The 25,677-nt window shown below is 40.1% G+C and overlaps 1 protein-coding gene across 2 annotated transcripts in view; it reads right to left on the reverse strand.

The window, feature by feature from the left end:
- The window catches only part of MDFIC2 (MyoD family inhibitor domain containing 2), a 47,773-nt gene extending 27,976 nt beyond the window's left edge, over positions 1-19,797 (reverse strand). For both annotated transcript variants that reach the window (XM_086755953.1, XM_086755952.1), the window contains exon 1: positions 19,710-19,797. In XM_086755953.1, coding sequence (XP_086612079.1) covers positions 19,710-19,797 — 88 coding nt within the window. The remainder of the gene's footprint in view (positions 1-19,709) is intronic.
- Positions 19,798-25,677: the final 5,880 nt, after the last annotated feature.

Below are 25,677 nucleotides of genomic sequence, written 5' to 3' on the forward strand. Positions count from 1 at the left end.
TTAAAAGATTCCATTCCTCATCGGTTTACACTTTCCTTAGTTTTTATCTCCTACAAATATGTCTTGGCGAAGATGTTTTCAATGAAACAAAATTACTTTTGCTTTACTTTCTCTTCACCTCATTGTCAAGCAGGTGCCAGGCAATCTGCGGTAGCTGTTCCACTACCTGAGGAGTGTTCCTATATAGAGACACCAGGCCAGCCTCAATCATCACAACATGGAAAGCCAGAAATAGATGACATGAGAACATATTTCTTGCTGTGAAGATTTCTGCAGCTACACGAAGTCTTCAAATAAGCAAGTTTTAGTGTTAGAGAAAAGAGTAGTGTTGGAGTGAAGAATCTAGACTATATATTTACAGTATAAAAACAGCCTTTATAATTTATTTGATTAGATGGGGATAAATATATTTGAATAAACCTCCTTCCTCCTCTCATGAAGAGTTGTGCTAACAACTGGTCCTCCATGTCAGGTGTATGCTCTTTTCTCTTATTAGCATTGTTGGAAAGATGCAAAAAAAAAAGAAAATGGCTCCAAATACAGCTTTTGTAAGCTTATATAGTTGCACAGTACTGTTTTGCTGTGTGGTTCAAGACTCTCCTGAAGGCTGAGTTGCACTTGTGTTAGTCGCAGTGGCGTGGGGGAAGACAGTAAATTTTAAAGCTGCCAAAAAGAATTATAGATGATGCATCTGGAATTATAGATGATGCACCTCCTGGTTCAGCTAGTCCAAGCCCTTAGGTGTTTTCCCTCTCACTTCTTCTTAGACACAATCAAGTGACAGCGCCTGAAACGCTTCCTGAGGCAGAGCATTGCCTAATCATCCTTGCTTGGAAGATACTTCCCTACCATCCAAGATACACTTTTTCTTTTTCCGAGTAAGCACGCAGGCAGGTGTCCCACTGTGGAAGTGGAAATAAATGTAATGGGGTAAGTAGCTCCAAGTGGAGTAAAGCAGTCAGCACTGCAGGTTCTTAACAACTTGATTTTTCTGGAATAATGTTTCTTCCCTGGTCTTGGTGATGCTGCTTATTTATACTTCACCATAAATGGTCACATTTTGCTATCTCATGTGGGGTTTTTTAAACTAAATTGCTCTTAAAGACACCAAGGCAATTGCCCTTTCAGTTAGGACCTGAATTTGCTAAGGTTTGATATTTATAATGGGCAGCGTCAGTGACGATAGAATAAAGGATTGATTCTGCTTTAGCTTTTATGACAGTACTAAAAGTTCCCTAGCTCCCAGATAACATCTAACAGGAGTTACAGTCTGCAGTGTGAAATTATGGTTAATACTCAGCTGGGGGTTATTGTCCAGCAAGTGTTCAACACATTTTAGGAGTGCGTTAGTAGAAAGTTAACTGTAGCGGCTGGTGGTTTCTGCCACGGCTGGAAAACTGTCAAACTAGGTGCTCAGTGCAGATAGTCGAAACGTTCCTATTGCTGAAAACTTGAGGTCTACATATAGGAAGATAAATTGTGATGATTTTACAGATAAGCTGTGGTCTGGACACAGATGTTTTGGGTTTGGTTTTTTTGGTTTTTTTTTTAAAGTACACAAAGGCAGACTAGGAATAGCTGGGTACAAAACTTTAGTCTTTTAAGAGTTAAACAGATAGTAAAAAGCATATTATTCCCCACTTTTCAATAGTCTGTTACAATCTTTATCCTCCATCTTTCTTAAAAAATCCTTGCTTCATATTCTTCTGTAATCCAGAAGAGGACTGCATTGATTCACTTTCTAAGTGGCTTTCCAGCTGTGTATAGTGTATCTTTTTAATTCCTTTAGGTTCAGTTTGAATCGCTCATAGAAGAACACTTACATAATTTCAGTGAAACTTCTAATGTTCTCCCAAGAGAAGGTGAATTTGTGAGGGCTGCTCTTATGCTTCTCTTCAAGCAATCTCTCTGAAGATATTAAGGAAGGAAAACCACAAAATTGCACTAAAATGGCAAAAAAACACCTGTGTAAAATGTTGCTTTCTTGTGAAACTAAGCAGAACAACTGTAACTCCCTTCAGAAATTCAGAGCAGTCTGTAGTTTTTGTGATTTTTTTTTTTTTTGAGAAGAGACTGGTCCAGTACAACTATCCTGTCTGACTGGAGCTCACAGAACTATTCTCAATAATTTTTCCTTCAGAGGGATATATTTTTTGCTGCATTAGGGAATGGAGACAAACCCCACTGCATATCACCGGAGGCCTCTGTCTTTAAAGCTCGGTGCTGCTCCCTGAAAGCCAAAGGGAGTTTTGCCATTGACTTTGAAAGTAGGAACAAGCCCTTTATTTGCAACTTAAAGCAAGTAGGTTAGAATTATGAAGAATGATTATTTAAAATAGCAATGATGTAATATCAGTGTCAATTCCATTATTTTAACAGATGTAAATTTGCTCTGCTCTTGAACTCTGGTGAATTTTAATGGCAATATTAAAGAGATACTATTAAGACTACTTAAAAGAACTATTTGTAAAAAGTGTCTCCAGTTGGGGAAAAAAGTTTAAATTGCTTTTTTATTCAGTCTGCACAATTATTTATTTGAATCGTTTTGTATATTACAAATTAATGTGACTTAGATTCTAGAAAGATCACACAATAATTCCAATAGTCATTGGACATGGGAGAGCTTGCACTGTTCAGGCAACACAAATACAACTCTTATCTGGCCATAGTTTAGGCAGTCTTCACCGTAGGGCAAATAAGGATTTTATGATATACATTATGGACAATGTGGATGAAGAAAGTAGTTGAAAATGAACTGTCTAAGTAACTTTAGGGCAAATTTACATACATTCCAAGGCAAGTTCCATGTCAATAACTCCAGTGTTGTACCTGGCTGATGATGACTGTCACTTTCCTGGCAGTCAACAGAAATGGAAGATTTGGATGTACTTACAGTATCTGATTCTAATTTTATATGCAACATGCATTCCAGTGGGACACGGATGGGAGGAGGTGGTCAGTGTGGCCAGTCCTGGAAAGAGACCTCTTAGAACTCATGTACAAGGCTGTTAGCATCTGCTGTCTTGGAAGTGGTGTATTTTCTGTAGGGGAAGTTTAACTGGTATGAAACCAATTCTAATTAAATGGAAGATTTTGAACAGGCTGGCATTGCACAAGCTAGGTTATTGCAGGCTGAAAAGAAGGTGCTGTTGCTTGGGTTTTTTTGAGAGAATTGGAAAAGTAATAAAACAAATACTAGAAAATGAGACTGAGAATCAGGGAAAGCCTGGTTCTAACAATTCTGTATTAGTATATTTATTAAGATCTCAAGCTTTCTGTAACTCAAGTCAATGGCAGTTTTTGGTCCTTTGTGATCTTTATCTCATCTACAGCTACTAATTTTGGGTGCTGCAATTACTTTTGTTTAATTCTTGGAAACCTGCAGGGCTCATTTTCATTGAGAAGTGCTGGGCATTGGCAACAGCAGTCAAGGGTTTCAGCTACCCAGACGGCTGAATGTTTGTAATATCTAAGTATTATGTATATCAAATCTAAATCTAACTTAGCATTGGTTTACTCTGCTACTGTCTCAATCTGTACGATGCTTCAGTTCACCAAGATAAGTGATAGCATAGGGGAAGATGAAACAAGCCTGCAAAGCTGGGATCAGAACTGTTCTGAAGGCCCAGGTCTAGGCTTTCCCTTGCTTTGCTGTAGAGTATGTTCCTGTCCTGACATCCAGATCTAAGAGAGAATTAATTTCATACTTCTAATTGCTTCACCTCCACTCCTATTAATCACCTTCATGGAGCAAATAGGCTGTTTTAGTGGTTAATGGCTGAAAAGGATTTGAGACTCTCAAATGAGAAGTAAAAATTTTTCACACATTTTTTACCTGATTGGAAAAAAAAACATAGTGCCTGAGTGAAGCTGGACATTGAGAACCATTTGACCTTGTTTCTTCTAAGTATTTATGACTACACTCTGAGAATGTGTTCTTGGAAGTATTCAGTTTTGATCCAAGAAGAAACGTCTCTTTCCATTAACTTTCATTTTCTCCTCTTGCTGCAGAGAAACTGGAATATTACAAAGGGCAAATCTATGAAACTTTCTCCAGCTTTCCCTCAGGGAGAAAGCAGGCTTTTTCATCTTAAAATGACAGTCTTTCGGTTGTGCAGAAAAATGCCTTTCATTTCTGTAAAAGCCACCACATTGAAAAATCGAGGCTGACCTATTGTGGCAGGAGAGAAGGTGAGGGTGTATTTGACTGTACTACGTTTGTATAAACTCACCTCTAGATGGATTTAGACATCACTGTGTACAAATACAGTCTCCATGGGCAGAGAGAGCTTTTTTTTTCTGTCAATAAAGCACACCATAACTAACACTTTTTGCTGTAATCTCTGGATATAGCAATGTTTTCTATGTTACGCAACAAACCGTAGTGGTCAGCCACTGGAAGCACTCCTCCTTGGCCACCAGGTCACCCCATGACTGACCCAGAGCAGAGTGCTCAGTGCAGCTGACCAAAGCATCTATGGTTCAGACTGCACAAAGATTTAAAGCAGAGCCATGTGCAGCCTAATGGACAAGCTTGGAGGAGATCTCCTGACAGAATTCAAACTCTGTTCTACCAGTCTGCTTGTAACTTACAGGTACAGTCTACACAGTGCTCTTGAGAATAATAAATACATAATCCCATATCCCACAGTCCATTGCCACACAGTGTTTGAAAAATGTCCAAGTAACAAAACACAGTACATACAGGTAAAAATATTAATGCATATCATTAAAGGGGGAAAAAAAAGGAAAATGTGTTATATTAAAGCCAAGTTGGGGGCTCTTGTGCAAAGTTTGAGGTGAAAAATGTATTTCTTCAGGTGGTCTCAAGTGGCGGGAGGGATATAGTTTCTTGGCTACACTGGCAATTAGAAACAGGGCAACACCATGCTCAAATGTGGCTTCTAATCCAGGCCAAGTAATTCTTCATCTTCCTCTTCTATCAGAGGCAGATTCAGCAATATGCCTAAGCACAAGCCTAACTTCAAGGAGATGAGTAATTCTAGAGACTTTGCTCTTGAAATCTTGGTTGAAAGAATCGTATCTGATGTTTGCTTTTTGTCAGCATTGCGTACGTTTTTTTCAGGTTGCACAGCAACCCAGAGAGTCCTGTGCTCTGATTTTCTTCAGCAATAATAAAGAACTTGTGTGTGACAAAGAGATGAAGGTGGGGCTAAAGTATGGGGGGATTGAACCCTTGGGAAAAATAATACAGGAGAACTGTATGTGATGAATACATGTGTTGCAGACCCATGACATGAAAAGCAAACAGGCCAAACCACTTGAACCTTTGTACTTACAAAATCTTTTCTTACCATTTTATGGGAATGCTTGAGACTGAAATCAGTACTGCAAAATACTGCTGGTGAAAATGGAAGAGTAACACTGATGTTATTGATTTCAATGAGCAGATGATGCTCTCTAGGTCTCTATTATTGACCCAGGCTTATGCCTGGGTGCAGAAAAGCAGATGTTCAGTTTGTGTACTGGGTCTAGAAGGGAGCTCAGTAGTGGCTAGATACTCTGCCTGAAAGAGGAGATTAAAATGGGCCAAAGTCCTATTCTTGTGAGTAGATAAACTGCTCTTACCTACTCTTTCACTCGTTAGGTTGAAATAATCAAACCTGTAATTCAGTAAAGTCTTTTTGGGTTTGTTTTTGTTTTTTTTTTTTTTGGGGGGGGTGGGGGATAAACTATTTGGTACAGACTTATAGGATTATATACACTGTTTCTTGGTCAAAGGCAAGCATGCTGAGGATCTTAACAGGTTTCCTAACATGCTTTAGGGTACCTTAGGCAAAACCTGGTGTATCAATTTCTACCTGAAATCTTTCTACCTCACTGTTAATGTAGTGTTTCTGGAAAGTTCTCGGAGCTATGGAAAGAAATAGCCAAAGAAATTAAAGTTTAGAATGGGAGGTCTGTTGGTTTTCTGCTCACAAAAATTGTCTGCAAAACACACGTGGCCCTTAAAGGGCCATGTTGGGGGAATAATTCCCCTGGCAGTGCAGCACCACATGTTTCTGCTAGCCCATGCGCTCCGTGCAGCTGCACAAAGTATCGCGTAACACCATCAACTGCAAGCATGCTAGCTTGTCATTCCAGTGGGGCCCCAAAAAACTGTAAATAGCAATAGGCAAGAAAACTCCCTGAGACACAGCATTCACTGTAGGAGCTTGAATGCTTGAGCCAACTACCCAAGGTTTCTACCCAACACATGAGACTTGACAGGTGGCCATGCCTGGCCCAAGGCATTTGGTTTGTCCTAGGCTCTTGCCGTGGTTACATACCCTGGTCTCGAGTCCAGAACCTGGAAGTCTGTGAGCATGGCTAAGGAGTCACTGCGGTTTGCTTGGAGGCTGAGGAAGTGCTGCAGCCTGCAGACTTAAGGCCAGACTCCTTGTAGGGTGCTGAGAATAACTGGGGCTCCCAAATCCTCTTGTTGACATTCCACTAAAAAAAAGTCCTTCTATGGGCAGAAAGGGCACACAGTGTTTGTGCAGATAAGATTTTACTGTTAGTCCAGGTAATGTTTTAAGTCCAAATTCTTTAGTTGAGAAAAGCCTTGATTATGTAGTCAGAACTGTTGTACAATCCATGCCCAACCTTCCCAGTACCTACCCTCTTACTTGGTGCTGTACTCACCCTCCCCACATAAATCTTGAAGCTTCTGCTTTGTTTCCACCTTGTCCATCTTATAATAGAAGATAATCATAGAATTGTTTGGGTTGGAAAAAGACTTTAAGATCATAAAGTTCACCTGGCACTATTAAGTCCACCACTAAACCACGTCTTGAAGCACCTCATCTATCTAGCTGTGGGAGGTGTGACCTTGAATAATTTGTCTGTAATGTTCATCAGATTATGCAGCAGGAGAGCATGAAGAAGCCATGTTGGACACTGATGTGATAGTACAAGGGCAGGAATAAGGGTGTTTTCTCCTGCCTGTCTCTTTACCTTTGTCCTTTCGCAAACTCAACCACCTGAAGAAGTTACATGTGAATCACTACGGTGTTGTCAGTAGTAGTTATCTTACGTAGGCAGTGGTACACCCAGATCTTCATCCTGAACCATTGCTGGTGACTGCACACTGAGCAGTGCCATTCAAGATGTTCAGAGACTAGAAATGGCAAATAGTAGTGACTTGGACTGTGCAGATTCCAAGAGGACTTGGCCTAGTATTGCTAGGCAGCAGCAAGGAATACTGGGAAGAGGAAATCCTACATATTAAAGATCTGCCCTGCATACAGAGTTCACTTTTCTGGCTCTATAGGAATGTACCTTGTCTCGTGAAGCAAGAAGAGTGGTAGTGGTGCTGTGTTTGTTGGGACTTCTAGCAGGCAGGACGGGAGCCAAGGGAAGGTTAGGTGAGATACTGGCCCAAAAGGCACTACCTAGACACATGCATCACTTGTTTTCACAAAGCTGATGAGAATATATCATTGTAGTTCAATCATTCATTGCTCAGTTGTCTGACAAGCTTTTGTTTTATGGAAAAGTATGTTCACTGATTTAAAAAAAATTACAACTTGGGAAGACTATGGCATTTTTACATATAAAATTGTTTTATATTGTGTGAAATTTAACTGAAATGATCTTAATGATTTATGTAAAGTGAAATATTGGGTTTTCCTTTTTATTTCTCTTTTAGCCCTGGTCTCACACAGGCATATTAATGATTATTTGTCAAAGTCACACTGTTTGCTTACAAGGTATGGAGGCTTTTTAGACACTGTAATGACAGCTTTTGATTCACTTGATAATATTTAGAATAAGCCATAAAAGCCAATCTCTGAACGAACAGACCGCTTTTATTGGCTTTTAGTGCTATTACTGCTATCATAAGTGGTAAATTGGCCTAATGCAAGTAATACTGCTGTGTCATACTGTAAAAACTGCTGCTTAGTTTTATATTTTATTTATTTTTCATGAAAAAAATTTAAGGCATGGAGACTGTACTATCCTTCTACAACTGTTGGTGATTCCCTCCAAATAAGTGCTGGGGAAGCTTCCACTGTTATTCAGACTTTCTTTGCTTAGTCATTACCATCTCTGATGGAACAGGGCTCATCGTAAAGTTAGGGACCAAGAGTGTGAGTCAAGTGACTACCTACCTGAAGCTCATAGGTTATTTATTTAAATCCTAAACAAACTAGGAAAAAAAAGTCTTCATTTAGCTGGAAGCTGAAATTGATGTATTTCAAATACTTTAGGCTAGATTTTTTTTTCTTGTTTCAGAATAGCAACAGTATTTTTTAAAATAGTAAACAATGTATCTGAAGACAATGCACTTGGTCACAACTTTGAAGTTTGTCTGACTACCAGGTGTCATAATTGCTCCTAGAATATAAGTATGGATTTCAGAGATTTAAAATTCCAGTAATATACAACTTCTCTTTCTTTTAATCAGGAAAAAAAAGTTTATCATAGAATTTTATTTGGTTTTGCAATATTTTATATAGGAGGGAAATTGTTGAAGAAGCAAAACAAAAGTGAAGAGGCTTAAATTGACTTTTGAATTTCCATTTCCCCTTTGCCCTTTACTACCGTAGTGGATTCTTTCCATTTTAGGAACACTGACTGATTTATCAGCCATGATGTATGTTTAGGACAAGAAGTCAACATAGGTGAAATGTTGATCTGACAGTCTTAAAAGGCATTAAACTTCAGCTTGATCTGAGTCAAGTTCAGAATTATTATAGGTGCAACAGCATGGGTTGCCCACTGTGTTAGACTTCTGTTAACCAACAAGAGAGAAGTTGTGATTTTAGTTTAGTGTCAAGTACTTTGGTATTCAATGAGGGTGCAGAGCAAGCACAGCTCACAAGGTGGAAAGCTGAAAGAACAACACCTGATGGAAGTGTGTTCCATGAAGCAGCCCTACAAAATTCTAATTACCTGAGGATGCGCTCTGTTTTTCTAAGACTCCTCTCAACTTATTTCTAAGGTCTTTTTAGTAAGAGCGAGTGTCATGCAGAGAGCCAGCATGAAGCACGGGTTAAGAGGGTGAAGTTAACATTGAAGACCCTTTTTCTGACTATCAATATGCAGAAGTCAAACCCTAGGAAGGCTACAGGTAGGAAATACCAGTCTGAATGTAGATTTAGTGATACATAATAAGAACATACAATTGGGGCTGTTCTATCTGAGAATCAAGAGTGAGACAACAAACACGATAAATGATTCTTGTTTGGGGGGGAAACTGTAGTATGTTTTAAATTTGGCTAGAACTTGAAGATTGCAAAGCCAAATATAACTTACTCGTGGTATCTTATGTGGCCATTAAAACGTTAGTCTAATGACAGAGAAAAGTCTGAGTGATAATGACTAATTCAACTGAAAGCATGCTTGAAATAATTATTTGCTTTTGATACAATGTGGGAATAGGAAGAATCGTATTCCAGCATCCAAGTATTTGTGGATATGTGACAGCGTTTGGGCACGTGTGATAGTTGCCATGGGCCTGGAACAAAACAAGCAATTTGATGTTAAAAGGGTTTAACCTCTTTTTAAGACCACTCTCTTTATGAAGATCACATAGGGGAAAACTCTTCTCTGTAAACCTGATCAGTTTGCTTTGGTAGGACGATGTGGATTTGACCTGTATTTTACTCTGAAGAATTCAAGTAATCTTATTTACCCAGAATCTGCACCTCTGGTTTTAAATCACAGGTGCAGTGCTATAGCCAAATACTGTTCCTTTTTGCATCTTTGCTGCAAGAGCATTTTCTTCCTTTCAAAACCACATGTAGGCACATTTCAGCAGGAAGAGCATAATTTGTCAGTAATCAGTTCTCAGATGTCTCAACACTATCGTGGCAATGTTTGTGTTTTTACACAGAGCACAACAGTGAGCAGCGCATCTATTTCCCCATCTCTGGAGCCTACTGACACATTCAGGCAGAAGTTTTTCTTCCTGCGCATATTTCTGCGCTGTGTATATTCATTTATGTGTGAGCGAAGAAAACATTATCATGTTTAACCGCTGCAATCATAAGCACATTAAGTAGACAGATAATAAACAATCCATCTGAATTTATGATTAAGTTAATTGTGTCTGTGTTTTTCTAACGTGTTTATTCAGATTAAAGACTGAAATTAGAATGAGACTGTGTAATCAGGAGACCCTAAGAGACTGTGTGACTCCTATAAAATAAAAATTAATTTAGTTTAGGGGGATAGCAAATATCTCTAACACTTAAATATCATTTAGGTGGTAAAGAGGCCTTGTGCAGTTCTCCACAAAGAGATGAATCTTAGTTGTAGTAAGAGCTATTAAGAAACTCTGCTGACACAGAGGGCTTTGCCACCTAATTTTTGCACCTGCTCCCCCAGAGAGGGAACATAACCCCAATTTTTAAAAAGGGGAATAAGGAAGACCCAGGTAACTACAGGCCGGTCAGCCTCACCTCTGTGCCTGGCAAGGTCATGGAGCAGATTCTCCTGGAAACCATGCTAAGGCACATGGAGAGCAAGGAGGTGGTTGGTGACAGCCAACATGGCTTCACCAAGGGCAGATCGTGCCTGACCAATTTGGTGGCCTTCTATGACGGGGTGACGGCATCGGTGGACAAGGGACGAGCAACTGACATCATCTACCTGGACCTGTGCAAAGCTTTTGACACTGTCCCGCACGACATCCTTCTCTCTAAACTAGAGAGACATGGGTTTGATGGACAGACCACTCGGTGGATAAGGAGTTGGCTGGATGGCCGCACTCAGAGAGTGGTGGTCAACGGCTCAATGTCCATGTGGAGACCGGTCACGAGTGGCGTCCCTCAGGGGTCCGTGCTGGGCCCGGCCCTGTTAAACATCTTTGTTGGCGACATGGACAGTGGGATAGAGTGCACCCTCAGCAAGTTCGCCGATGACACCAAATTGTGTGGTGCCGTCGACATGCTGGAAGGGAGGGATGCCATCCAGAGGCACCTTGACAGGCTGGAGAGGTGGGCCCGTGCCAACCTCATGGAGCTCAACCAGGCCAAGTGCAAGGTCCTGCACCTGGGTCATGGCAATCCCAGGCACAAATACAGGCTGGGCGGGGAATGGATTGAGAGCAGCCCTGAGGAGAAGGACTTGGGAGTGCTAGTGGATGAGAAGCTTAACATGAGCAGGCAATGCGCCCTTGCGGCCCAGAAGGCCAACCGCATCCTGGGCTGCATCAAGAGAAGCGTGGCCAGCAGGTCGAGGGAGGTGGTTCTTCCCCTCTACTCTGCCCTGGTGAGACCCCACCTGGAGTACTGTGTCCAGTTCTGGAGCCCCCAGCACAAGAAGGACATGGACCAGTTGGAGAAGGCCCAGAGGAGGGCCATGAAGATGATGAGAGGGCTGGAGCACCTCTCTTATGAGGACAGGCTGAGAGAGTTGGGGCTGTTCAGCCTGCAGAAGAGGAGGCTCCAGGGAGACCTGATAGCGGTCTTCCAGTAGCTCAAGGGGGCCTACAAGAAAGATGGGGATAGGCTGTTTAGTAGGGCCTGTTGCGATAGGACGAGGAGTAATGGTTTTAAAATAGAGGGGGGTAGATTTAGATTAGAAATTAGGAAAAAATTTTTTACAATGCGAGTTATAGAACACTGGAACAGGTTGCCCAGAAAGGTGGTGGATGCTCCATCTCTGGAAATGTTCAAGGCCAGGCTGGATGAGGCTCTGAGCAATCTGACCGAGTCAGGGATGTCCCTGCTCCTTGCAGGGGCGTTGGACTAGATGACCTTTGAAGGTCCCTTCCAACCCTAACCATTCTATGATTCTATGATTCTTCTGCCCAGCAGGCACCAGAGTCTCAAATTCAACCTTCTGTACAGCACATGCAGAGGATGGGGTAACTGGGAGCAACAAGCTGATGGGAGAGGTGAGGAAACAAGGAACTAAAGTAGGACAACTGCTGGAATAGTAGGAAATAGCAGGGATTTGAGCCAATCTCCTGCCTTTCATGCAGATGTCCTACCTGCTATGTTCTTCCCTCTCTCTCTGGGGCAATGAGTTTTAAGTAGTTCATTCAGACACATGGAAATCTCCAAACCACAATATTGCATAGTGTCTGATAGCTGGAGACCAGAGTTTTCTTCTGGAAGGTATGAATTCTAGTCCTTTCACACAATCATATGTTCTCAGCCCAGATCTGAAGTCCCAGAACTAAACAGTTCTGATAAGTATTTTATATTGAACATCTAAAGCAGTCACTCTTAATGTCTAAGTATTTCTCCATTTGGATTTGGTTTAAAATAATTATTTAAAAATAGATGGAAAAATAATTCCTTAGAACCTCAATGAACAATAAATATTGGAACTAATTCCACTTTTGATCTTCCTCTAAACTTTTCCTGTAATATCTTTCATAAGCAGCAGATAATCAGCATGCCCAGGATTTAGCCCATCTACAGCATTTTGGTTTGAGTCCTTAGAAGCAGTTGTATTTTGGAGAATGATTGCAAATCTTCAATAAGAAGGGAGACCTATTTTTTTTTTCATAATCTAATTATCTTTAATCTAAATATTTCATTGAAACCCTTCAATGCTAAGCATTTTTTTACACCTCTAAGTGACTCTTGGTCTGGATCTACCAGTGTGTAATCTTGCAGGCCTATAAAACACCTTCTGAAAACTAGCACTGAACTGCTTACATCCACAGTTATCCTGCCTTCAAGCTCAGGGTAAATTAGGCCTGATTTGATGGTGCTTCTATCAAGGAGTTAAGTTCTATAAATGAACTAAATGCTTATTAATAGGTTTGAAATGCCTGTTTTTTTATAGCTTTTAAACATCTAATACTCAATTAGATTCAAAGGTCTTGCTGTCTCCCTTCAGTAGAAACTGATAATAACCCTGAGAACATTCGCATTACTACTCCACATTAGAAGGAATATAAATAATTAATTTTTTTGAGCTTTCAGAAATGGAGAGTGAAGTTGACTAAAGAAACTGATGTTGGGCTCCACTTCTACCTTGAAGAGAAGGAAACCACTCTATGAAAATGACACCTGTATTGGAATCTAAGGCCAACAACATCCATAGTAGGGAGCAGTTATTCAATCAAACACTAAAAAATGTGAAGCTTCTGAAATACTTATTGCTTTTATTAGTACTGAATTTTCTCTATCATTCAGATTACTTAATTCTGTTTAGTACAGGCATCTGTCTGGCTTGTATTGCCTTAGATCTGGGAGATCAGTTTGGCATTTGACCCTTCCCTCTATGAATTTAAGTGGTAAAAATGAGACACATACATTCCTCCTGCCTCATTAATGCCCTAAGATGGTTACAGGTATCCGTCTTAAACATACTGGGACAAATTAAATCTTCTGCAAGCCAGTGCAGCTCCATTGCTTTAATGGAATTTCTCATCGCTTTAACACCGACCCTTAGGCAAAGATTTTCCATGCACTGCAGTTTGCCATTTGATGTAGCAAGCACTATGGAGGCCCTCATATACGTGAATTCTGCTCTAACATGTATATTGCTGAGAAAATCAACAACTAAATGTCTATATTGTTATTCCATGTTTTGCTCTACTGACACAACTGCTGGTAAAATTCAGAATGTTTTGCCCAAGAATAGAATTTGTCTGGAAAACTTCCAGAGGTGAATGAAACATCTTCAGATCTTCCCAAGCATTGGCAGTTGAATGAAAGAGGCTTTTCACTTCCTTTGCGGAACAAATTTACTTAAGGCAATCAAACCTAAATAAACCTCCACTTATATTTTTACAGTCAATATCCAGCACAGGAGTGTGATTTTAAACTTAACCATATCACCTAAAAAAAGTGCCACAGGTTTTTTTTTTGTACATTTATTCCACTTTTGTGGCAGTATTCAAAGTCTTACATCTCCAAGGACCCTTCAGTTCAAAGATCAAGGACCACTCACTTTATAAAACTATAATTAGGAGTGGTGAGCTGGGACCATTGCAGATTTCATATACTTCCTCTCCATTGGAAGAGAGTCTTTAAATCTGCTGTTTTACAACTTAAAGGAAGGGTTGTCTTGATTAATTCATTTGGTCATAGTCCTGAAGCTGACAAGGCATCTTCCAGGAATTTGAGCCCCCTGGGATCCTTGTCATCAGTTTTTAAATGTGCTTTTTTTGTCTGGTGTTCTTATCTGGAAACAGTTTGCTTGGATTACAGCATCCATCTTATAAGCATTTGGCATTTTCAGTTACATGAAACTGAGAGGTATCAGTCTTCCATAAAGCTTTTCAATCCAACGACTTAATTCAGGCTGGAAGAAGAGAGTGAAAAAAGCTTCTGGACCAAAGTCAGCAAAATTCAGGAAACAAGTGTCCAAGCATGTATGTAAAATTGCATTCACTGGCTTCTGATTTTTGGAAAGAAATTCTAAAAATGTCATTTAGCTCCCTTAATGCAGTGAGAACATTCTGCTGAGAATAATCTCCCTGATACCAAAGGATGAGCCATGTAATGGTTCCTCCAGCCCCTGCAAACCAAATAAAAAGCTGGAAGGTTGTGAAAGATCTGGGAAATTCTGAGTGTCTCCAGGACAACCCTCCTTATGCAACAGCAGTCTCATGGCGTTACGTCCTTCCCGCTTTATTAGTTCTTGTAAAAATCTCTTAAAGCCCCTGGGTAACCGGTGAGAGGGATCTGCTGTGGGAAAGGCGTTTGAACGCTGCAATATCAGGAGGTTTTGCTGTAACCCCCAGGAATATAACCCTGGGACCAGGCTGTGGGATGTTTCAGTGAGGTGCAGTTAGGAATAGCCTGCTCCTGTATTGGAGTGCTGGGATCTACCACTAATAAATGTGGCACAATCTCACCCAATGGGATTACTTCTGGAATACGACATTATTTGAATAATGTGAATAATGTCACTACAGCCAGGTCTGTGATACAACTAAATCTCCCTTTTCATATGAGCTGTAGTCCTTGGAGGGGTGAAATATAATCCTGAACAGAGGCTCTATTTACCACTTAAGCCCTATTTTATGGTTTAAGTGCTGACCTTGTACTGACCCTCAGTACAGGGCTGAATTTTACCCTACAGCGAAAATCTGCTGGTTAGAGCAGCCGGTTAAAGAAATTGGGGCTAAACTTTTTGCTATTTTCAAGATAATGAAAACAGGCTTATTTTAGACAAAAAAAAATGTATATATTTCTGATTTATGAGAATTTTAGTGTAGAAAGGGGCTATTTTGGAGAAAATCTTGAGATTAACATTTCAGTTATATTTTTGGCAGGAGAGCAAGGAAGCCATTTCATTAACTTTTCACTGGAAGTTATATATGGAGGGCGTTTGTGTACACAGCTGGGTAGCATAAAACAGGAGGGCTTTGTGTGAAAATATCCTGAAATGAAATTTCATTTCTGTGCGACTTGGATCAGCATTCCTGGGCTGCCATGGCCAGTTTTGGATGAAACCGTAGGAGGGCAGCATTAGGCCCTCACACATTTTTTTCCCTTGCAATTTCAATGGATGCAGAAATAGTGAACAGACCACCGCTGGCCCCTGTGCAACATCAGTGTCACCTTTTACTGCTTGATGTCAGTCAGATAAGCTCCTGCCTGCTCCCATGTACCCATATGGCTGTAATCATCAAGTGATACTGAGAGATTAAATGTTTGTAAGGAACTCCAAAAGCCACATGCTGAGGCTGGTGTGAATTTAGCTCTGCTTTGACCTCCCTTCCCCCAAATGGCTGTAAATCTGCCACTAAATCACCACCATGGTGGAAAGAGCCCTGGTCCACAGGGCTGTGGTCGTGGCTGTGCTGTGCAATGTGGGAGCATCCTTGAGTCAGCCCCTGGAAATGTTACTCATCCTTGGGTACTGCATTTCTAAAGGTATGTCTTATATAGCTTCCAGATTCCACAGGACCCTCTAACTGTGCTTAATTAGGAGCCCACAGAGATGTTTCTTGTTTAGGGTACAGTGGTTTGCTTCTTGCACATCTTGCAAGTCCATGAAACAGGTGGGAACGCAGGCTAGTGCAGAGGAAACTTCTTTAATATTACCGTCAAGTTACGTTGGTCATTCTTTACTTACACATGCGTATTCACATTTTATATGCTTTGTCATTTATGCCATTTTGTGCATGTCAGGGCAAAATGTGTATAAGTGGGGATAATGCGCGTGCTGAGGATTCCTGCTTTAGTTTTTCAGGGTGGAAATGCAGATAACTTTGCAAGTGCTTCTTTGCAGACAAACCTATGGTTCACTCTGCCCTAAGGTTTCGTAGGTGTTGACATGGAGAACCCTGTCTCCATCCAAAACCGCTTCCCATCTCCAAAAAAGAGCTCTTCCCCATGGGAAGAAGCAAGCAAAGGTAACTGCCTCCACTCCTACATGAAATGGGAATAATTGTCTGGCTTTATTCCTGTGTCCCAGACTTTCCTTGAGTTGTTTCTCACCAGTGCTAAGGTTAGATAAGCAGAAAAAGAGGCCAAGAACTGCCTTTTCTCAATTAGAACTTATACTGATTCTGGTTGATTTGCATGTGAGGGTCTGATGCATACCCTCAAAATAGTGGTTTTGTCTGTTGTGTGATCATCAGAAACAATAGTCCTGAGGAACAGGCCATAATATCAGAAAAAAAATGCTGGTATAAATTCCTCACCCTGGGACATCTTGGGATAGAACTCTGATCATCTCACCATCCTCATTTGCACTCTCAGCCCAGGGAGTCTCTGGTGTTGTCTACATGCAGTGCTAAGTGCCCTAGGAGGTACAGAGATGTTTTGGGACTTTCTTCAAGTTTAGCAAACCTAGAGCATGTATTTACCATTCCACTTCCCTGTTTACATATTTATTATTATTTCATTATAATTTTCTGCAATCTGCTATGTGCTGTGGATGACCTCAGTCCCTCCATCCAAACAAAAAGCTTGTAGGATCAGCAAGAAATAAAAGGAGAGGGCAAAGGTACCAATGTCTGTTTTCAACATAGAGTCTAGGACCATGATCATGTAGATGTTTCTCTCCATGTCTGTGCTGTCTTGTGCAGTATTATTTTTTCCATGTCATCTTTAGCTCCCATCAGTCTTCTGGTGCGCTCGTGGCAGGGGTGCAGGAGTGCAGCAGTGGATGCAAATGACTTACTGAGCAGTAGAGGCTTGAGTGGGACATTTATGCTCTTCCTGCTGATAAGATAAGATACGATCCTATAAGCACAGCCTAATGTTTTTCTAGAGTACTTTTACAGGGCTGTATTTGTTCCTGTTTTTCTTTGTGGAAGAGGTTTTCCTTCAGAATGAGGCTTTGATTTCCACTTTTAGAGGCTTCAAGACAGAAGCAAAATACTTTCTTCCAAAAAAAAAGTAGATGCTAAATAACTGCCAGCAAGATTAAAACCCTCCCTCCCCCTGCAACAGCTTCTGATGTTGAAAGCCAACAAAAAAGTACTGAGTACCTTATTTTGACGTTGACCCACTGCACTACCAGTCCATGAGCTATTACTTTGCAAAGCATTAGGAAAAAAAATGAAGTCTAGGAAAGATACTAAAGCCACAGCCTAGTCTATATTTTTAATTTCTGATACTATGTGGTTCATGATTGTTTCTTTTAGAAGGAACAAATAATCAATATAAAACCATGCATAAAAATAACTTTTCTTTAAAACTGGATGCTAAAAGAACATATAGTCTTCTTACTGTGCCTGACGGAAACAGTACAAGTCTGTTCTCCACAATTCATTGTTTATTGGAATGCCTGAAATCTATACATGAGGTATTTATAAAATATTTAAACATCGAAGTTAAGCTTCTGCTCCAGACAATTTGGTTCGCCATATTCTAAAAACCCGCTGTGTACCACAGAAGTGCTTAAAGCAGAGAAACAATAACAAATTTTTTAAGAAGCAGACCTCAATAGAAGATAAAATAGTGTCCATATTCTTATCTCAAGGAAAATATGCTTTCCTTATGAGACACGCTTCGGCTATTTATTGACTCAGCTGCTGTACAAGACCTTCAAGGCCCAATCCTGCTCTGTGGCACTTCAGAGAGAAGTGCCAATAGATAATGTTTGGCTCTTTCCATAAGAGATTATAGCTCCTCCAAGTACAAAATAATCAAAATGTTATTAATAATCTGGAAACTTTGGATGGTGTCTTTCCTTAGGAAATGAAGAAATAAAACATTGTGGATGAGCATCACGAAATGAAATGAACTCAGGAATGTACTGGTGTGAGAGATGCCACCTGGCTACTGGAGTAGGTCTGGACCAGAGAATAAATAACTGAATGAGAGCCTGAGGGCCCATGCCATAGTTCTGGTCTTATGCTCAGAGACATGGACCAGTTAGTCATCTCTACTTTTATATCCCTCTTGCAAAGTTGCAAATTTCTTGTGCTCTACTCTCTTCTGATGGAATAACAACTCAATTGAGTTGCATGTTTGTTGTTTGTAAGCTAAAGTGCGATGCTATCTTGTAGGACCAGACCAGATCTCACTCAGCTGTATCACTCTGATGCTCAAACTGCAAATCTGCTTGCAGAGTTTTTGCTGAAGTTAGCTGACATCTTGCGAGCAGAGGATTTTGGATGTCCGGCCAAACCAAGCCTGCGTGCTGGCCAGTCAGCTCTGCTCGAGCATGCCATTTCCAATCTGTGGAAGTGCTGCAAGGCAGAGACATTAATTTAGGTCTACTTTATTGCAGCCCCTCTTGCAGCTAAATGATCTAACATACAATTAGCTACATGAGCTTAAAATAGTGATACACGTTTTGCAGATGACATAATAATGGCTGTAAATGAGCTTTTTCCTCAGTACCCCACTAATTAATGTTTTCAAAACATGAGGTCACTTGTTGAGTCTTCCCAAAATACCTTTGTTAGGGTTAGAATGTAACTGTCCTTGTTAAAAAACTGAAACTGTATGGAACCATAGGTATTTAATTTGGATCACATGCTCTTGAAAGTGTCTGCTTTGAGACTCTATTTAGTTCACGTTCTTCTGGTGTGTGTATATGAAATACAATAAAATGACTCTAGTATGACCAAAAAACATACATAAAGATATAATAAGCTATGTACTGACTTGGCAAATCAATTTTTCCAGCAAGAAACCTATCCTAAGAATCTTTATTTTTTATATGTACAGGCAGATGCAATAAGAAAACCTTTACAATTGTATGTCTGTCTTCTAGATAGTTCAATTAATAGAACGTAGTATTTGGAATGTCAGTATTTGACACACATTATTTACTTAATACTTGTCATTTTTTGGCCTTTAAAACTGGCAAATGTCTCCTATACTTGTTATAACTTCTCTACTTCTGAGAGTCTATATTTCATAAACCGCTGACAACAGATGCTACTTTAAGATAAACCACTGCCAAATCCAAAAATTCAAGGTTGATCTTTACTCATGTCCGAGAAAACCAAACAAATGCTAATCCAATTCAGTAATAGCTTGAGTTAATAAAAAATTGTCATCAGAATTAAGATAATGGTTCATAGTTCTTAATGTATGGCTTATAGTCCAGGTCAAATAAAACTTCCTCAGAAATGCAAGGTTATTAGAAAAAATGAGCTTTCAGGTTGCTTTAAAATTTGGTAATCTAGGCCTTTCTGTACCAGAAGCAAGTGTACATGCATGTTTCGTAGATGTCAAGCTATGGAATTCATGTGTCAAAAATTCTTTGCCATATTTAAGATTGTAAAGCAGTCTTAAGTTTTTCTTAAAAAAAAAATAAAATAAAATTAGAAATATCTCTGAACACAAACCAGTCACTAATAACCCAGCAATATAACTTACCTTTCTTCAGCCAAGAAATATTTTGCTTGTCATGTTCAAAACTTTCTGCTGGTTTGATTTTTACCTTGTCTGTCTTGGCTTCTGACATCTGTGGGGGGAAAAAAGAATTTTGGAATGTTAAGTTCTTTTAAAGAAAGTTTCTGAGCAAGAAGCATGTTCTCTGTTTAGGTTCCTGCTATATTAAATTGTGATTACTTACACAGACACATTTTTTTTTTCTGCAGATTATTGATACTATGTAATAGCCAGTCGTTAAATTTATGTTCTGTTCCTAAATGCTTTATCAATATTACATAGTTGCTGTTTGTAGATGGATCCTTTTGTAATGTAACTATAAATTACGCTATGAAATGAATGAGTGATACACTCATAGCAAGCTAGTAATAGATGGACACCTAACACACAGAACAGATACGGTCTGGGTAAAAAGGATGCATCCAGCCTGCCTGTTTATCGTGGTTCAAAGTTGCTGTAAAGCCTGCTGTCAGAGAGAGGTATGGTTATGTAAACAACGATAAATATTTATAAAGGCAACTTGCACAAAGTGTATCCCCCAAAAAAATCTTCACTACCACTTGCGACAATTTATTTACTGTAATGCAAAGAATCCCATGCAAGTTACAGTACCGGACGGCATGATGTATACTGTAGCTATCAGCCCGTACGCTGTGGTTTACTTCCACTGCTGGCAACAAGATCAGGCTGCCCGGGCTTCTTCTAACTGCTTTATATTTTCACTGAATCCAGTTAGCTAAAGCATTTCTCCATTTATTTTTTTTTTTACCTGTATCTTCCAGCCGGGGGTGAAAGCAGCAGGGCTCAGGCAGCGAGGAGGAGCGCTTTCGGCCGAATCCCTCGCTGCGTGTTGATGTCCAGCATTCCCACACACTGACAAAACCGAAAGGATGAGCAGTGCACTCTCTGCCTGCCTGCTGTGTGGTGCTACATTTGTCTTGCTGCCAGAATCAGCCAACTTATTGCTGAGGGTTTTTTTTTTTTTCACCCCCTGCTTTTTGTTTGCATGAACTTCTAGAGCTGGGTAGGGTAGGGAAGGAAGGGGGTAATCAGGGTCCCGGCACTAGTAAGGTGATTAAAAAAGAAAAATAATCAAAAGCTTTGCAGAAAGAAAAATTGGCTTAGATTATTACTGCAGTTCATAACTCAGTGAATCTGCAAGAGGAGGAAGACAATAAGAAGGGAACCAGGAAATTAATAGTGACAAATCAGACAAATGTGTCAATGTTTTGGCTAAATGTAAGTTAAAATTCCAGAGGATGTAGAAATTAGACCATAAATGCCTGTTTGTAGCTGCCATTTTGGCAAAGAAATGGTCTAATCCTGTGAGGAGCTGAGTGCTGTCAACCTTCTCAGCTCAGGGGGGTGAAATCCATCACCACCCAGGAGGGCAGGTGTGCGGAGAGGAACAGTCGCTATCTCCAGTGCAATTGGGCTGGGTGGTCAGTGGGGACACCCCACAGTCAGCAGCACCAAGGGCAGGGGGACAGTCTGAACTACCCGGCACTGTGAAGGCACTAAAAAATTAAGGTTATGAGTTGGCTTAAAAAATTCCTTTGCCATAGTCACCAGTAATATTGCTCTGATGTTAGTAAGAGGACAGTCAATGCCAAGGAGAACAAGATTTTTACGGTGCTTAGATGTTGCATCTTACTTTTTCTATAGGGCAAAAAGAAAATGTCACTCTGATTCCCAGAACTGAATTTTGAAAGTGTTGGTTGCAGAGCACATTCAGAATTACTCAGTTATCTTACCTTTTAAGAAATATTTACAAAATTTCAAGCAGCATTTGTCACCAGATACTATAATCCAAGATTCCAGTGCTTAAGTGTGGCCAATAAATAATAACATATTCCCTTTGTTATGACAATTATCTTCCTCTACTCTCCCATCACATGTCATTCTTACAAGAAAAAAAAAATGTTTTCTTTCCTTTTTTTTTTTTTCTTTAAGTCTCCTGTGCCAACATGACTGAGGTTCTTCTACCATCTTTAGCTAATTGTGAATTGCATGGTAAGTGCCTACTTAAATCTCCAAATTGCAATGATTAGTCTTGCATGGTTTGAAAACCTATTTTAAGCAGGGTACTTTGGGAATAATTGCAGCCACAGGGGGGAAACATCTAGGGGTAATATTTTAAGATCTTTGTTCCATTCATTTTGGATGTAGCTTTGAGAATCGTGTATTTTCAGTTGCACTTCCCCTCTTTCTACCAGAAACACTTGCCTATTTTTTCCATATTGTTGCACCTGCAATGCTTCAAATTTATCAGTGGTGCTGATTCTTCAGCTGGATTTGTCAGGGCAAGCTCTAGAGTGCCTGGTGGGTCCTAATAAAATCAGCTGGGCTCCACACAGATCAGCCCAGATTTATCTATTGCAACTTTGACCTGGTGTTACTGTGCATTTAAGAAGTGCTGCTTAAAATGGAGATACGTGTTGTTTCCAAAAGAAACACAGAGAAAATTCTTTCTCTAGTTCATTCAGCATCCCCTCCCTGTTTTTCTAGAGATTTTGTCAAAATCCTAATGTCTCCCAAAGAAAGTAAGACAGACAAGAAAATCCCTCCAAAACCACAGCCCTGAAAGATGCTGTTGCTTCCAATAATGACCCCTGAAGTCTTGACCTTAAGGAGCAAGCCCAGACTCAATCTCCAGGAGTGGAGAAACCAGCATCACTGACATTGCTAAATGTATCCCCCAAACCACAACGACACCAATTTGAAACAAACCAAGCAAACACAAAGCTGGCTTTATATCTGTGCTCCAACAAAGATAACGCAGATTTCTGTTCTGAGATGGTGTCTTCATCTGCTGTTCTCAGCCAAGATGCCCTGTGTGCCCTTTGCGTGTTGGTAGCATGCAGATCTGCAGAAGATACCTAACCTGAGCCTCAGGAAATAGCTCAGCAATGAGTTAAGAAAACATTAAATGAGTTTCCTATTTGGAGTATTCTCCATTGCTGACATTCAGTTAATGATCCTCATGTTTTCAATCCAGGAACATTAAGTGTAACCTTTCTTAATCACAATCAACTCCAGTTTTCTACTGAGACATGTTTCTGTGTGCTATTTTTTGCCTCATTTAATTAAGCTATTTTGGATAAATGCATCAATATTTCTGTTTCCTAATCAATCTTAAGGTAGTTAGGGGAAAGGCAGACTTGCCATGCATCCTCGGTAATGCCAGGCTTTGTAAAAGAAGGGGAAAAAACATTATGAGAAAAGGTCATTAAAATATTGAGTAAACTTGTTTCTGTTAAAACTGTAATTGAATTTTTAAAGCCAGAGCCCATTTTAAACACCAAACTTTAGTTTATGGTTTGATAATTAATTTCAATTTTATTTTATAGGTTTTATTTTGTAGTTATTGAATAGCTATGGACCATCACTTGTTCCTTTTTCTTCCAGATTGTGAAATAGGGCATTTATGTAGAGGATTAAAAAAAAAAAAAATCATAATGCCAAAATAGATGTGATATCAATCAGTTGCCAGATAAATGTACTGTATCAAGTGCTTGTTGAGATTCAAGAGTATATTTATCTGGTCTGCTCAACTCAGAGTGCATTCAAGTCTTTGCAGAGTTGGAGAATAGTAAACTTTTAATAGGTTGCAACAGCCATCAAAGCAGAGGAAAAAAACCTCATTACTGGTCCTAGCAAGCATCAAAATTGTCAAGGTTTCCTTGTGCACTTAATAAATTGTGGTCAGGAGTCCAAAATCAGATCCTGTCCTATGTTTAAGGGAGGATGTGTAGCCGTAGCCAGGAGAATTTTTGGTTGCATCCATGGGTACAGCATTTAAAACATTATATTTCACTACCTGAAGAGACTTTTTACTTGAGGATATGAACCGTGTGCCTAGAATTTTCATTTCCAGGCCAGAACAGCATGAATTTTCCACAGCACAGTATTGGATTAAGCAGTTATTTCTTTTTTTTTTTGTACAATCCATGTGAAATTTAGCCGCTTGTCCACTGGCAAGTGGCGCTCTGTAGCTTTGGAATACCCCACACTGCAGTAAACGTGGTTTTAAAAAAAAAAAAAAAAAAAAGTCTGATGAAACTATGCCTTTGCTCCCTTTTGCACCCTGGGGTGATCATTTCCAATAATAAAGTGAGTGTAATGTGATGTGCCCTGTCAAAGTTAAGAAATGTCTTCTTGATCGTGCATCTGTAGGTAGAATATTAAGTTGTGGGAACACGATATACAGCCAAATTATCCTGGTGATTACATGTAAAATGCATGGTTTTTTAGCCGAACCATCATGTCCTGTGAGTGCTTCAAATGCAAAACAGCCTGTTTATAGGGACTACCTCAAACTGGCATTGACAAATGATCTATGTGCTGCAGAGGCTCTCGCCAGTACAAAGACAGGAGGATTTTACTCCCCATCACTCTGCCTCATAGACACTCCAGGTAATTTTTCAATAACTGTGTCCTGCAAGGGGAGACCCGGGGCTTTATTTCACTTTTCCACTCAGTACCACTGTAGGTCGGTGAATGTCTGGGAGAATGTTTAGACCAGAGGACGGAATAAAAGCTTGAAAAGGGTTTCAAAGGCAGATTAGCATAGAGGTCGCTAATAATGTAGAGGAAGCACAAACCAGCAAGAGTAAGAACGCTCCATATTTCCACTAAGAGTAAAGAAAAGACAGACTGTGTATTTTTCATCTTCCAAGAGGGCAGGAGGGAGGTTACTTGGTGTCCGAACCAAAAAGCGATGATGGGGACAATGTTAGGAGAAGAGGATGAAGGGCAAGTGTGAAACAAAGTTGAGAGGATGATAGTGTGGTGCTGGGGTGGGGAAGGCAGAAAAACCTAGCCTGTAACCCTGGAGCCATGAAAGCCCAGCCCAAGCTGGGGAAGGGCTTCTGAATGCAGTCCTATGCTTCGGCTCTTTCCCATCCTTCCAGCAGTAAACTCTTAGAGACCTCAGTCAAAATAAAAGTCCTGGCTTTACAATGGTTTTACAGTAACACACGAGCTATGTATATCCCAGCTTCACGCAGAAAATCCTCCTGTGCTGTTTCATGTTCTGTCCATCATGGGCCAAATTCTCCATTACCTCTGTGTTGTCTTTATATATGCTTCTGCATTGTCCTGCTGTTCAGGTGGGTGCATTTGGGTGGAAAGTACCTTAAACGCAAGAGCTTCTAGAAAAAATAATATATGGTGTGTTATGGGACAATTTGCCCTTTTAAAGGCTCGGTTTGGTGTATTTGGAAAGCTGGGTGAAACAGGTCCTTTGGGTGGACTCCTCCAGGCCAAGGGACACCTACCACAGGAGACCTTTCCAGACAAGCATTTGAAAGTCTCTTGGGCATTACAGCAAAAAAAAAAAAAAAAAAGGGAAATACTTGATAAAATGAGATGGAATATAAGCTCAACGGTGTAATTGCTGTCATCACAGTGTATACTGGTATAAGGGAGACAGGAACATGACCATCTCACGGAGGGAATGTATGCTTTGGCAGATGGGTGTAATTAACAGTAGTTACAAGGCTTTTATGGGAGTGTACAGGAGTTTGTGTAACAGGTGCAAACAATGAAGGTCGTATCTTCATTGCAACAGTTCATTACTACTGTCTAGAAAGTGGCTGTCTTGGATTGCTGCAAGGCTCCTAGCTGAATATTTTTACAGGAATTTTAAACAATCTCATAAATAATCTCAGAAGACCATTTACTCCCTGTTTAGCTCAATGCAGGATTGACTTGTGTTTCCTTGCCAATACCCAGACAACCTGCTCTTGAAGTAACACAAAGACATCCAGGTACATGCTCTTTCCAGGCAGTCTACTCCAGTGCTTTTCTATCCTGATGGCAATATAATTTTTTTTTCTTAATATCTAACTTAACTCTTCCTTTGCTATAGATTCAACCCTTTACCTCTTGTCCTTTCCATTCTGCTTGTGCAAAGCTGAGTTTCTTATCCCTTTGTGACAATCCTTTCAGC

This window comes from Chlamydotis macqueenii, chromosome 10 (assembly GCF_036417535.1).
Source record: "Chlamydotis macqueenii isolate bChlMac1 chromosome 10, bChlMac1.mat, whole genome shotgun sequence".
Lineage (NCBI taxonomy): Eukaryota > Metazoa > Chordata > Aves > Otidiformes > Otididae > Chlamydotis > Chlamydotis macqueenii.